The sequence below is a fragment of the Peromyscus californicus genome, unplaced genomic scaffold (genome assembly GCF_007827085.1).
Source record: "Peromyscus californicus insignis strain IS unplaced genomic scaffold, ASM782708v3 Scaffold_9__1_contigs__length_137607984, whole genome shotgun sequence".
Taxonomy (NCBI): Eukaryota; Metazoa; Chordata; class Mammalia; order Rodentia; family Cricetidae; genus Peromyscus; species Peromyscus californicus.
Genome location: NW_026294617.1, coordinates 13,068,175 through 13,083,244, shown reverse-complemented (window position 1 = coordinate 13,083,244; position 15,070 = coordinate 13,068,175). Strand labels below are relative to the sequence as shown.

Genomic DNA, 15,070 nt, shown 5'->3' with positions numbered 1-15,070 from the left:
ACCTCAGGGGGCACTTGGCCTTGATGTCTTCCATCCTTTCCTCCAAAAAGTCAGGTTGTATATTTTCACTCCCTGCTTCACTGTTGGATACAGCACACTAATGTGGGAAAGCGGAGCTTTATAACCACCTCACATTAACTTGGGGCTTTTTAAAAAGTCTCCTACCTCCACTTTCTAAAACATCAAGTATTATTCCAAAAAGAGCTGCTTCTCTCCATGAGTATGTAGCACCAGCCAAAGGTGTAAGGCATTCTTTATGACTTTATGTGTGTACATCTTCCTATGTGTACATATGGAGGGGGGATGCATGTACATGTAGAGGTCATAGGTCAACCTTGGGTGTCTTTGTCTCCACGATTTTAAAGTTTGTTTATGTGTGTTTGACACCTGTGTGTGTGTGTGTGTGTGTGTGTGTGTGTGTGTGTGTGTGTGTGTGTGTGGAGGGGGGTGACAGGTCATTCTGAGGTTTCCTGGCACAGGTTCTGGGAACTGAACTCCCAGTTTTCTAAAAGAGCAGTATTCTTAACCTGAGCCATCCCTGCAGCCCCCGTCCACCTTATTTTTTTGAGTCAGGGTCTCTCACTGAGCCTGGAGCTCCCCAGTTCAGGAAAACTAGCTGGCTGAAGAGCTCCAGGGTTCCTCTTGACACTGCCTCCCAGCACTAGGATTACAGGTAAGTAAAGCCACACCCAGCTTTTTATGGAGGTGCTGGGAATCTGAACTTAGGTCCTCATGCTTGTGTGGAGAGCACTTTCGTGACTGAGACATCACCTCAGCCTCCCTAAACTATGCAGAAAGCACTTACAAGTTTGTATTTTTATATTACTATTATTATTATTATTTATTACTAACTTTACATTCCACAAAAAATGCTGCTTCCTGGCTAGTTTTGTTTTAGAGTAGTTTGGGTTTGGTGTTTGTTTTGTTTTCAATGCTGAGAATTCGACCGGGAGCTTTGCACATGCTAGACAGGCTCTTCACTATTGACTACTTTAACCCCTGGTACTCACATAGCCATGCATCTTGATTTGGGGAAATGATGGCTAATTCTAGTGTTGTTCTTTGTAGAACTAAACTACTAACCCACAGTAGGCTGCAAATTTGAATGTACTCACTTGAGCTTAGATAGGTATAGACAGCCTCCTTCAGTCCAGTCTGCTGACCTGGCCGGGCCAGATCCCAGCAGGTACTTCTCCTCTGCCATTTACCCCAAAGGGACACCATGTCCCCCACTGTTAATTTTACCCACCCCGTAGCTGATTGTTGCAAATGAAAGAGGAGCAAACCGTGGCCGAGTCAGCGAAGGTCCCCTGGATTCAAAGCTAACAAAAATGCAAAGCTGACCTTCAGACCCGCCAAACCTGACCCAGGAAAAAGGAGGCTTCAGAAAAACAGTCAAGGTAATAACTAAAATCTGCTTTGGATTTAAACTTGAAATTCAAAATCAACTAGATAGTATGATGCACACCCCTCATCTCAACACCTGGGAGGCTGGGGCAGGACTGTGGGTTCAAGGCCAGTCTGGGCCTCATAGCTAGATCCTGTGTCAAAAAAAAAAAGGAGAAGTGAAGGCAGTATAACTACAACTGTCGCCTCATTGATTGACAGGGCTGACCCCTGATCTGGCCGGTCAGTGGTGTCTCCTTCCTCCCTCACTACATCATGTGTGTCCCTCCAAGAGCTGCACACTCAACCTCCCCCAAATAGAGAAATATCACTTTTGGCCAAGGGTATACAAGTCCCTGCATTCCCCTGCTGGATCCAAACGAGCTCTCAAAAAAAAAAGAGAGTAGAAAATCTTCTTGGCTTAATATATATTTACAAAGTCTGACCCCATAAAAATGAAAATGTCTACAAAAGAAAATGTCTAATGGCAAAGGTCTGAAACTAATGACTCTGTCCTTATAAAATGTACAGAATTAATACCAATTAAACTAATTTCATTCAAATAGAAAAAAATGGCAATTTTAAGTTAGTTCAACTACATAAACATTTCACACTTTCTCTCTCTTCAGATAGCCGAGGCTTCCCCAGCCACTCTGTCTCACTCTGGGCTATGGGCTTGCTGTTAGCTTCTATCTCAGAGCAAAGTAAAGCTGGGGAGAGAGGGAGCCACCTGCCAGTGCTGGCCCCACCTCCCTCCCATGTCCCCATTTCGATGACTCATCAACACCAGCCCCCACTCTGGCATAAGACTCCATCCCGCTCACCTGCTCAAGCACATGGGACCTGCAACCTTTCCATCCACCGCTTCTCCATCAGCCTCAAAAGCCAGTTTGCTGTTTGCCCACCTCCTTTCTCACATTTGAAAACTAACACCCCACCTATCAGCCACCACCCACTTCTCTCCTTAGAGCAAAAATTCTGAAGTTTCCTGTGTTTAAAATCTGCAATTCCTCCCCTCTCTCCTCTGTCCTTGCTCTCATATCATCTAGCCTAAACAAGAGTCCCAAACTTCAGTCAGATGGGTCACTGCTCTGCTGAAGACCCTTGATGGTCTATACTCTGGAGTCTTGCCCCAAGACAGCTGCCCCCCTCCTTTGACCTCCTGTCCCATCATGCCCTTCTCTCCAGCCCTGCTGACCCTTTGCTGCTTGTATGAGAGAGTAGACATGCCACCACTGGAGGCCTCCACACCAGTTCCCCCCAACACCCACCTGAATGGCTCCTTCTCCTGCAAGTCTTGGTCTAGGTCTCATATCATAATGCCACCCCATCCCTGGATACCCCGTTTATCAGAATCAGCCCCTGTTCCCTGTTCCATGCTCCGTATCTTTTCACACATCACAGAACATTACTATTGACATCTGGTGTTGCTAGGAAACTAATTCAACAAGGGCAAGGAGCATGTCTACTTTATTTACAGACACACTGTAAACAAAATGACACATAGAACATGGTAGATGTTTGTTTATTGTAGGATGCACAGATTAACAAGCCAGTTGGCTGAATGAAAATCTCCAGGAAAGTTTGTTTGGAAAGTAGTCATTAATTGTGGTGCAACATTTATTTTTAAAAATACCTTGGACTAAAACAAGGGCTCAAAACCCCCCATAGGCTGCAAGAACCATTTGGTTTAATGAGTCCCATGTCCACCAAACTATCATGTTTTTCATACCTCATCTGAGGAATCATACAAGGAGAGATCAAGTCACACTTATGCAAGTCCAGTGAAAGGGATATGATGTATGCCCCATCCCTGACATGCTACCTCCCTACCATCCCACCTTTAAAAGGATTGGCCACCTGCAAAGACAAATTTCACCTTTTCCTATTATATTTTCCTACGGCGACTGAATTCTGTCACTGACTACCTTGGAAAAGTTGAGCTAAAGAATCAATAGCATATAGTTGAATGATGAGAAGGGAAGACTCTGCTGTGAGGCAGTAGCAGCCAGCTTGCAAGCATTTTTCTCTGAACCATAAATAATATCTCACCGTGCCAACCACTCTTTCTTCTCATCCTCTCACCAAAACCATGGCCTTCCACTGATGTCAGGCAATGACTAAGACTTTTAAAATGCATAGGTTCGTTCTTTTAAAACCTTTGAGCCACAGAGATATATTTGCAAACAGTACCATACCCTGTGTGCTAAGCAAAACAGTGTCCCCAACCCCAAAGACATTACTAATGTCTACACTCTAATACCTGTGCGTTATGATTGTGCTGTCTGGTATGGCCAAAGGAATTTGTAGATGTGATCAAAGTAAAGGTTTTTGTTGGTTTGCACAGGGTCTCTTGTAATCCAGGCTGGACTCTAACTGCCTATATCGCTGAGGACTCTGAACTCCTGATCCTCCCGTTTCCAGCTCCCTGGTCACAGGAATATACTGAGGTTAAGGACTTTGAGGTGGGAGTGGTCTAAATCAGCAGAGTGAGTGAATGCAACCCTGGAGTTCTTATAGGAGCGAGGCAAGCGATCCACTCAATGGAGATGTGAGCATGGCTGATATCAAAGCTGTCAGGACTCTGCCAGAGGAAACCACAGGAATGAATTCTTCCTGCCCCAGGGTTTTAGCATAGGATGAGAGAGTGGATGTGTTATTTTAAAGCAACTTTGTGGCAAAGTGCTATAGTAGCAATAAGGAACTTATACACAATAGAAATGTATTGTCAGATAGGCTAAATCCCCCATGTAACACATTCACTCTGCTACTACCACTGGAGAGCCAAAGCCACAGAGGTTTCTGTGTGTCTGGATAACCAACAGGGAAAGTCCAGATGTCAGCCTCCTGGATCCCCACCATCCCAACCTTCTTTCAAGGTGCTGACATCTGCTGGGGATGGGGACCAAGGCTGCCTGGTCACATCAGCAAGCCATGGTTAAAGGAAATCAGTCATGGTCTTGAGTTCCCCATTCACCACAGACATCATCAATTTATTTGGCATTTTTCAAGCAAAAATAAACAAGAGTCATAAAGGGACCTGAGTTTGTGAGAATAGCTTTTAATTTAAAACTATCAAAGCAATAAATTATCCATCTCTTTCCATCATAGGCGAGTACTCTCCCAAACACTTGAAGTAATTTCCACACCAACCGTGACTAGTGCAAAATAAATAAATACCAGGTCTTCCAGCAACCAACAACACCACTGTTGGGCAAATGGACACAGGTCAGGCTCAACCTCCAAGCCGAGGAGCGCTGAGAGCCACGAAGCCTTTCCACATGCCCAGCTGTGAACAGACTAGACGACACCCAGGGAGGGGAACCACAAGAGAATGCAGCCTGAGGAGGAAGCAGTGTGCTCAAACCCCTGCCACAGCTAACACCCACAGCACCCTGAGGATGCTGGGAAAACAGGTGCTGGTCCACAGGGCATCGCCAAAGCGAGTATGAAGGACGGCCATTGGGGATGCACTACTTTTGTCTCTAAACTGGGGAGATGTATTTTCCTATGCAGAAAAATCTTGTAGTTTCTGTTGCTTGTTCAGTACCTCAGGTGTTCCCGATGTGTTGCTTCGATTTGGAGCCTCTCTAGAATTTTCTTCTTACACATGGGATTTCCTGCCTACCTCACACTGTGGCGCACTAATGGAAGGACATTAGCCACAGAACCAAATGTTTCAGTAGCCACACTAAGAACAGATGGCAATCTAGTGAAACTAATTTAAATATTAAGTTACCATTACATTAAATCAATGTATCCCACATCATTTGCAAACCACATGATAAGATAGTCATACTGTTTGTTGAAGCCTTCAAGTTTCTGTGTACATTTTAAGTGTGCAGGACAATCTTAGTATGGACTGGCCAAATCCCACCACACTAGAGGGCTACAGAATCTTCCACAAACTCTGATGATTTATTGAGTAGGTGTGCTGATTGTCTTGTTTGTTTTTGTTAATTTGACCCAAGCTAAGGTCATCTGGGAAGAGGGAGCCTGGATTGAGAAAATGTTTCCATTAAGATTAACCTGTGGGCAAGCATATGGGACATCTCCCTGATTAATGATTGTGGGAGGGCCCAGCCTACTGTGGGTGGGGCCACCCTGAGGCAGGTTGTCTTGGGTTGTATAAGAAAGCAGGCTGAGCAAGCCATGGGGAGCAAGCCAGTGAGCAGCACCCCTCCATGGCCTCTGTCTCGGCACTTGCCTTTAGGTTCTTGCCTTGAGTTCCTGCCCTGCCCTTTCTTCATGGTGGACTGTAAGTTATAAGAGGAAACGAACCCTTTCCTCCCCAAAGTGCTTTGGTTGTGGTCTTTATTACACCAATGAAACACTAAGTCGGACAAGAGGAAACCCTGGTGGCATCAGCAAGGAGGTCCTATTCAACAACTTAACAACACGGGCCTTGTCTGTCATCTGGAGTGTTTACCTAACAGGAAGAAGCACATGTATCTAACCCGATTGTCTGTTTTGCCCAGGTCTCCTGGCAACTCCTCACAGGCTCTAAAGACAGACTTTCTAGGACAGACAGCTTTGTCCGCACTTATCAGGGGATCGGGGCTCTCCTCAGGGGAATCGGGATTTTAAAGCATTGTTCATGTTAGACTGAGCTGAAGGTCGATCTGAGACTTTTCCAAGAGGGTGTCACAAATGGACTACTGCTTGCTTTTGCTTGGGAGAGGGACAGTCACAAAGGCCTCACAGACTTAAGAGCTGTGAGCGCCAAAGTGGGGGAAATGGGATTACCAAAGAAAACAGACCAGGAACAGAAACAGGGTATAGCCTAACAATGACAGACTCAGACACCCCAACTTCTGATGGCCACAGTTCAGGCCTGATTCTGGTTGTAATCGCTGAAAAGTAAAAACGAAATGTGGTTGTAGGACAGAAAGGGACTTCCCAGATGATCTGGTCTAACCTCCTGGTCCACAGACAAAGGCCCCAAGAGGAAAAATGACACAGGCAGACCACCCCGAGAGGCAAAGCCAGGACGTGAGCTTGTGTCTAAGCCCAGAGGGATTCAGGAGAGACCGCAGGCACGTTCTCTTGTAGGTTTGGGGAAACGGCTAGGCAATTCCAAAGGACTAAAGCAACATTGATATAAAACGTCATTAAAATATGGTTCTTCCCAGATTCTTTTCGTTTAGAAGAAAAAGAAAATCTCAGCTGTACCAAAGTGGATTTCTGACTAGTTATTTGGGTATTTAGACCAAATGACAAAACAGAAACTTTGATCCATTTTCCAAAGATACATTGGGAGTCTACACAAGTGAATATCAAAAGCTATTTACAGGAAGAAAGCTCTGCCCTTCACACAGATGGCGACACGTGGAGAACGTGCCACACAAACACACCACCACATCTCACACAGAAGACTCCTGGCAGGTGGGTCAGCAGACAAAACCCACACACCGTTCCAGGTGCAGCCAAACACGTGTCCTGTCTACACACACGTGTAAGTGGTCTATCCCACCGCTGCTCTAGAGAAGCCTGATGTGCATACACCAGGAGACACAGGCAAGCACATTTCTAACAAGAAAGCCACTGCTCATTCCGGTGCGGCCAGCTCCTACTATGAATGAATAGCGCATATACAAAACCTTGCCAGGAAATAGCCCTTGTGTTCGTGAGGCAGGGGCGGAGGCGGCCATAATACACTTTCTTCAAGTATGTCTCGGTATCGGAAGGGCTAATTTGCTTAGTCTACCTAATGAAATTAAGGGGTTTATAACCTGAAATCTTTAATGCAGATTTTTACACCATTGATATTGCAAAGTTTTTATAAAATTTTTATTTTGTTCAAAATATACATGCTATCTTTGACCACATTTGAATTCAAACCTCCAAAGAGCCCCCTACCCCCACAAAAGGCCTTTGCTTTGTAACACTGCAAACCAGCCACCAGTAAGGTGTGTTCAGAGTCATTATTCCATGACATGTGGCCCTATAGGGAGTGGGTTTTGTAAGGCTGCTTCGTGTGGGAATTCCCACGGGGGTGGGGTGAGGGGGCAGGCTGGTCAGGGACACACATAGCAGACTCGGGATCTCAGAGCCAAGCCTCGAGGGATCAGTGGGACAGTGTGGTAGAGAACGACTGCATCATGCACTCCCTCCCGCCATGTCCTTTGTTACCAGAGGGTAAAAGCATCAGCTAGTCGAGGAGGCAGGGATCGTACTCTCCTGGCACCTACCATGCTCCACCTTCTGCGCTCTGTGAAGGTTCCTCGCTGGTCAAAGCCTGCTAGAAACAGGAGACGCGCCACCTCACCACCATGCAGATGAGGAGTGAGGCACAGGTAAAAGGAAGGGTTGGCCAAGGCCCACAGCCAGTTGAGGCAGCACCCAGGTTTCCAGGCCTCTGGCCCCAGTTCCACAGCCCGGGCTTGCAGGACACATGACCTTCCTTCAGACAAGGACCCTGGCTTAACAGAACCCTGACTGTTCAAACTCACCACATCCGAGTCCTATGCCTCTGCTTTACTCAGCCCAGTTAGTTTTACTTCTTTATTTTCCTGCAGTTTCTAGAAAGATCTTTCCAATCAAACAAGTAAGCAGACAGCAATAAATCCTTTTTCACTTGATCAACTAGTCTGAACTAGAAACTTCAGGGACAGGAATTTGGTGAAAAGCAGTAAGGACATGACAGCGAGCTCATTCCTCTCCATCACACACCCAGAACTCTGCTCTGATCTCAGGCTGCAGCTAAGACACTGAGATGAACAGCTAGAAAGGACAGCTGTCCAGATGTTACAGAAGCGCCTCTGCAGCTCACATCCTAAAGTGCCCAAGGTCACACTTGGGGTCACAGCAGATAGGCAGCAAGGGCAGAGGTGAGGCTGGGCCCAGAGAAGCAGAGAAGCGAAAACATGAGAAAGTTCAGAAAATCAGACAAACCAACGGCATTTAACATGATTCCAGGGACTAAGCACAAGGCTTAGGAGACCACTGACCTAGCTACAAATAAACACAAAGCTTTGAGGGAATACGCTGCTGAGGAAGAGAAGCCATCTGCCTTTGGCAAAGCACAATAGGACAAGACTTGGGCACCTGGCATTGATATCAACTGGCACAAACCCACATGAATACCAGAAAGCACTTAGAGGCCACAGCACAGCCCTTTGTACTCCCTTAAAATCCAGGTGGGGAACTAATTTTTAACAATTGTTCCTGAGTTATAGGTTTGTTAAAATGTTTGCCTGCCTTTTCCAAATATGCTTAACAGCAACTATTGGGCCTTTGAACACCAACCCATCAGATTTCCAGCGGACTACAAAGGCCACACATACACTCTCACACACATTCATACAGTGGATTATTAAGTCTGATATGATTTAAATTAAAAACAGCTTCCATTGTAGATGTCCTAGTACACATAGCTAGGTCAGAAATTATTGTGGGAAATGAAAACATGATGCTACAAATAAAAACCAGCCCAGGTTTTGATTTCCCATTTAGGGGCATTTTTCCTCTGTAGGAGAGGCCTCACCACTGACCCCCAAAGTGGAAAAGAGAGAGAAGGACACTCTGTATCTGATGTGCTGGTGGCCATGTCTTTGCTTACATCATCCGCTCCCTGAACAGTTACAAAATTCCCTACAGCAGAGTATTGCCACCAATAGAAATAAATGTCTTCCCGTTCTTCTCCAGGAGGCGTCGAGTTGAGTGACCAGGCTCTTGGAAGAGGCAATAACTAGCCATGTAGTCCTCTATGTCCAGCTGTCCCAACTTTTTTCCTTTACTTTTCTGTTTTCTTTTTTTTTTTTTCTTTTTTGGCAAATTAAAAAGATGTATGGCTTCTTCTCGCCAACTCTTGTGAGGCTTAGCTTGGTATCCTACGGTAAAAGTACATATATCCCAGGTCTTTAGGGGGCCTTTCTGAGGCACAAACTCTGTGGTCATTGTAGATCACCCATCTGAAAACAAAGACAGAAGCATGTGGTGGGTTTATGTCAGCAATGGACATGCGGTAGAAAGAAGGCATTGTACACCATGGACGAGTCCTCAACAGCTCGGAGGCTTCCCCATGACCACAGCCCAACCACTGCATAAAAGGAATGGAATTCTGGTGCAAAACTCCCCACCCACCCCAAATCTCTCTCTCTCTCTCTCTCTCTCTCTCTCTCTCTCTCTCTCTCTCTCTCTCTCCTCTTTCTCTCTCCAGACAGGGTTTCAAGGCTCAGGCTGGCTTCAAACTTGATAGCTAGCCCAGGATGCCTCTGAACTGTGCACCATTCCTAGTTTATGTGGTGCTAAGAACTGAGCTAAGAACTGTTCATCAACAGTCCACCAACTGAGCCACACCCCTAGCCCTGCTTTTGAGTTCTTGAATTCAATCAAAAACTAGTTACTAAAATGTATTGGAATTATTCAAGTTGTTTAAATTTTCCATTCCATAATTCTCTTTGTGGAAACCTATAAAGAGCCTCAAAAAGCAATCCAAGAATTATATCCAGTGATGTGTATTTAAATCTTGGTATAGAACAGCCTAAAATTCAGAGGTAAACATGCATCAGTGAACTATTAAATAACTGTGAACATTTCTTCAAAAAATATTTGATAAAGCAAGAAAATAATTATAGTATGAAGATGTAATATGGACAAGTCACAATAAAACATGGAAGGGCAAGCAGGTTATATTTAGTAATATATATGTATATGCATATATGCATGTAAGCATGCAACAGCAATTAACCAGAAAAGAGGCCAAGAATTTGAAAGGGAGCAAGGAGGGGAATGTGGGAAGGTTTGGAGAGAGGGAAGGGAAGGGAGAAGAAATGTTGTAATTACATTATAATCTCACAAATTTTTAAGTTAAAAAGAAAAAACACAAATTCTAAGCAAAAAAAAAAAAAAACAACCAAAGAAAGGGTACAACTCCCTGCACATACTCTAAGATTTCAAAAAGGTGAAAGTACATGTGCACAAATGTGTGTGTGTGTGTGTGTGTGTGTGTGTGTGTGTGTGTGTGTGTGTGTATGGGTGTGTGAGTGTGTGTATGTGTGTGAGTGTATGTGTATATGAGTGTGTGTGTGTGTGAGTGTGTGTGTATGACTGTGTGTGAGTGTGTGTGTGTGTGTGAGTGTGTGTGTATGTATGTGTGTCCTCCCCCAATGATGCCAACAGAAAAAAGAAAGAAAGATATCAATATGCAGACAATGGCTGTCCTTACAATTACAAAATACATATTCTTTGCATTGTTTTGTACTGTCCTGATTTGTTACAATTATTTGTACTGATTTCTCTAATTAGGCCATTCCTTGAGGTTATCATGTATGTAAGTTCCTGTGTAAAAAAAAAACGGACTGTCCATTTTCAGCACGAGGTGCATTTAGGGGTTTTAGAAAGGAACAGGTCTTCTGCTACAGACTAATCCCAAGAAAGGGCAGTCTCAACTGTTCATTGGATAAGGCTCTGTGTCCCAAGCCAATGAGATAAGGAGTTTGGGACAAGACCCGGCCAACAGAAGTTGCCAGTTAGGCAACTTGAAAAACCACTGTCTTGCACCAGATGAGTCCACCAGCCATGTTTGCCTTTTCTCTATGCTGTATCCCCTTCTACAGAATGGTATGTTAAACACTGCTTCATTTTCAGCAGCCTTTTGAATTTGTTAATATCTTATTTCCAATCACAGACCTATGTTCTCTGCTTGACTCTACTGATCAAGCTGAGAAGCTAAAAGACTTGAAAAAACAAAAAGAAAGAGAGAGAGAGAGAGAGAGAGAGGAAGGGAAGGAGGGAGGGAGGGAGGGAGGGAGGGACGGGGCAGGAAGGGAGGGAGGGAGGAAGGAAGGAAGGAAGGAAGGAAGGAAGGAAGGAAAAAACAGTTGAGTCTGGACAGGAACAAACTGTCTTGGTCATGGGAGACATGGGTGAAAGGTCAACACTCTACCTGGGGGGGCAAGCATATGTGTTATGCCACTGTCCATGTGATGTGAACAAGCAGGAAAGCCCAGCACAGGCCTCAGCAGGAACAGAAGGGAGAACCCCCAAGGAGAAGGTGTGAGGTTATGTCACCTCATTCCTACCTCTTTGCAAATCTCCCAAGTTTGACTTGAGAACCAGAAACAACATAGAAAATACTAGTACAAGAGTTGAACCCAGGAGGGGCTCAACACCCCAGCTATCCACCATCTTTCTAAACAAGACTCACCGTCCCTCCTTTTTGATATGGCAGACATAATGGCCACTCATTGTAGATGTCCCCATGTGACTGATGAATGCAAATAACTCGTACACTAGGGAAAAGAAAAGAATTCAGTTACAAGGCAGCAGTCAAGAACCCAATATGCTTCTGAACAGCACCTGGAGCCAAGAGGAGACCCACAACTGACTATCTGGACTCACAATTCAAGTCAGTTAACCATGCTGTTGATCACGTGTTCACACGCACATGTACACACACACACACACACACACACACACACACACACACACACACACACAGATATGGAACCCCACCAGCAAGCAGGAATAAACTGTCAAAGCACAGCAAGCTCTGCTGATGCTAAACTCAAATCCAGAAGCAGGACGCCCACCCGACCCCCCAGTCTGCAGCACGCTCGCAGGTCTGAACGATGCACGAGGGTGGAAAAGTTGCTCCATCTTTTTGAGTCTGTTTCTATCACTGAGTTGGAAGAAAACAGAAAAGGGAGAAAAGGAAAGGAGAGAGGAGAAGAGGAAGGAGGGCAGAGAAGAGGGGGTTAGGAAAAGGAGAAAGAAGGTTGGAGGGAAGGAGGAAGGTATGGGAAACTTAAACACCACCCACGTTGAAGAGCTTTGTGAAATTTAGAGTCAAATGTCATGAACTGTCAGGAATGTGAGGAAGAACATTGCTGTTAGTTTTAGAAAGGGCCAATGCTTCACACAGGATGTCTGACTGACTCATGCTACAACCTATGGGCATCAGAGGATATCAGCTTCCTGCTTTTCTGGGGATGTGTCGACCCCGTAGAGAGCGGGGCTATCTCTATTCTCTTCTCAGTAGCCTCTGTCACCAAGCTCAGTGCTCTGATCAAGTTCTTGCTGAGTTAATTTCAGTTCATGTTGCCGCTACTAATCCTGGACTCACACAGCACAAAGTGAATCCATGGACAAGTCCCTACGCCCTCAGCAAACTGTTACAGATGATAATGAGGTAACTAGAAGGCAGAGCAAGTATTTGCAGACTTTCACAGTCACTAGTGGGTGCTGTGGGATAATGCTTTTGTACACTGGTTTAATAAAACACTGATTGGCCAGTAGCTAGGCAGGAAGAATAGGTGGGGTGAGCAGACTAAAAGAATTCTGGAAAGAGGAAGGAGACGCCAGCCACCACTAAAGGAGAAGCAGGATGCCAGCAGACTGGTAAAGCCACAGAATACGTGGCAAAACATAGATTAATAGAAATAGGTTACTTTAAGATATAAGAGCTAGCTAGGAAGAAGCCTGACCCATAGGCTTTGAAAGTAATATAAGCCTCTGTGTGTTTACTTGGAATCAAATGGCTACAGAAAGCAGAAGGGAGAGATTCGTCCTGACCACAGGGCAGGACAGGACCAGAGAAACCTTCAGACTACAAGTGGGAACTATTCCTATGTGAGTAAGAGGCACAAAAATGGGCTTGCATATCCATTTTTAATACCCAATTTTTCATTATCTTTTTCCAAAAAAAGAAAGTTCTGGACTCAGCCTCATCTCACTCTCCTCTTCCCTTCTCTCCCACTTGCTTTTTACCTGCTGATCAAATACTTCTTCTCCAAATACTTGTCCCTAGATATGACCTCTTGGCTACCCAGAACCCACACTTGTGGTCTCCTATCTGTCCCATCTGTTGGCACCCCCTCATCTCCTTACCTACCAAAGTCGGTTCCTGTAGCTTTGATACCAGATATTTATTTCTTCCTCTCTATGCAGACATCCTTTTTCTGGTTAATCCTACCCAGTCTCCTAGAGCAAACGCTATTGCTTTCATAGTTTCATTTCTAGAATGCTAATCCTTCATACATAGCATAAAACTGTCCAGGCATGGGGGAGCATGCCTGCAATCCCAGAACTCAGGAGGCTGAGGCAGGAAGATACAGAGTTTGAGATGAAACTCTAACTCAAAAAAGCAAAAAAATAAATAAATAAAAAATAGAGAGAGAGAGAGAGAGAGAGAGAGAGAGAGAGAGAGAGAGAGAGAAGAAAGGAGGAAGGAAAAAAGAAAGAAAATAAAACAACAGCATAACCCTGAATTTTGTACCTTGCTCTTATTTCCAGCCAACCTTGCAGTGCCTAGTTACCAGTTCTAAGAGCCTGAATAGAGTCCTTAAGGTTTTCTGCATGTAAGACTATGTCACCTAGATACCTTTTATTAGGTCGAGGAAGTTTCCTTCTACTATTCCTAGTTTGTTGACAGCTTCCCCTCAGCCTTACCATCTCAATCAGTGGCAAGTCCATTCTTCTAGTAACTTGAGTCAAAAATCTTGGTATCTCTCTTGCTCCTTCTACCTAGCCAAATCATTAGCATCATCTCCTTCAAAACGGATCCAGAACCCAGCCATCACACCCTCCCCCACTCGTGCTCCTGGGTCCGTGTCACCATCACCCTTCTCGGGACAGATTACAAGTCTCTTAAGTGTTCTCTGTCCTTCCCTTGTCTCTGATGACGTGGACTACTCTCAGCTCCCAAAGCTGTCTTTTACTTTCCTTATTCTTTTTTAATGGAAGTCAAATTGTGCTCATTAGTCCTCCCAATGCCTTCCTGTGACTTCCAACAGACCTTAGGAACTTCCGATTCTTGCAACAGCTCATGAAATTCTCCCCACTTCTTCCCATCTTTCCCCTTACTTCACTCTAGCTACTCTGGCCCCTAGCCAGGCATCTAGCATACCCAGTGAGCTCTGTCCTCAAGCCTCTACACCTACCATTCCTTCTAGCACAACTTTGTCCTTCAATCCTCACATGACTCAAGGTTGCAGGTCAGATGCCACCTCATCAGAACCACCTCATCAAATACTCACCTCTTTCCCTCCTCATCTCTCTCACCCTGCCTTATGGTCCAAACAACACAAAATGCCACACACTGCCACATACTTTTTGAGCATCTACTTATCATCTACCAACTGTTAGCCCAGTCTAAAACACAACTTGACAAGGACAGAGAGTTTGGAGTTTTTCTTGAAATATTCTAGGCACAGGAAAAAAAGTGATTTTCATGAGGTTGTTGAATGTTTTAATAAATAACTGAAAGGGGTAATTTTTCTCATGTCCACACTTGCTTCTTTAACTTCTTATATTGTATATTTTTCTAAACCTCATACCAACATGTAAATTTAGGTATATGCTGGTAAATCAATATTAACAGGAAATTAATCAACTGCTAAGTTTCTGTTGCCATCATATTGACTGGTTGAAATATAATCCCAGTTTAGAAATTAGAAATTAGGCAAAGGCTGTAGAATAACCCTTATGTATACTGTGAATATGTGTTGCTCTCATTGGTTTAATAAACATCTAACTGGCCAATAGCTAGGTGGGAGAGTCAGACTGAGAGAACATGGGAAGAAGAAGGGTGGAATTGCCAGCCAGACACAGAGGAAGCAGGAGATGAACATACTGTGCTAAAAAAAAAAAAAAAAAAAAAAGGTACCACCATGTGGTAGAGCATAGATAAGAAATATGGGTTAATGTAAGTTGGTAGAGCTAGCTAGTAACAAGCCTAAGC

General features: G+C 44.5%; 1 protein-coding gene across 2 annotated transcripts in view; it reads right to left on the bottom strand.

The window, feature by feature from the left end:
• Window positions 1-2,895: 2,895 nt before the first annotated feature.
• Usp13 (ubiquitin specific peptidase 13) overlaps window positions 2,896-15,070 on the bottom strand; it is a 123,465-nt gene continuing 111,290 nt past the window's right edge. For both annotated transcript variants that reach the window (XM_052730068.1, XM_052730067.1), the window contains exons 20-21: window positions 11,537-11,621; window positions 2,896-9,299 (exon numbers count right to left, since the gene is read on the bottom strand). In XM_052730068.1, coding sequence (XP_052586028.1) covers window positions 9,206-9,299; window positions 11,537-11,621 — 179 coding nt within the window. In that variant the 3' untranslated portion in view covers window positions 2,896-9,205. The remainder of the gene's footprint in view (window positions 9,300-11,536; window positions 11,622-15,070) is intronic.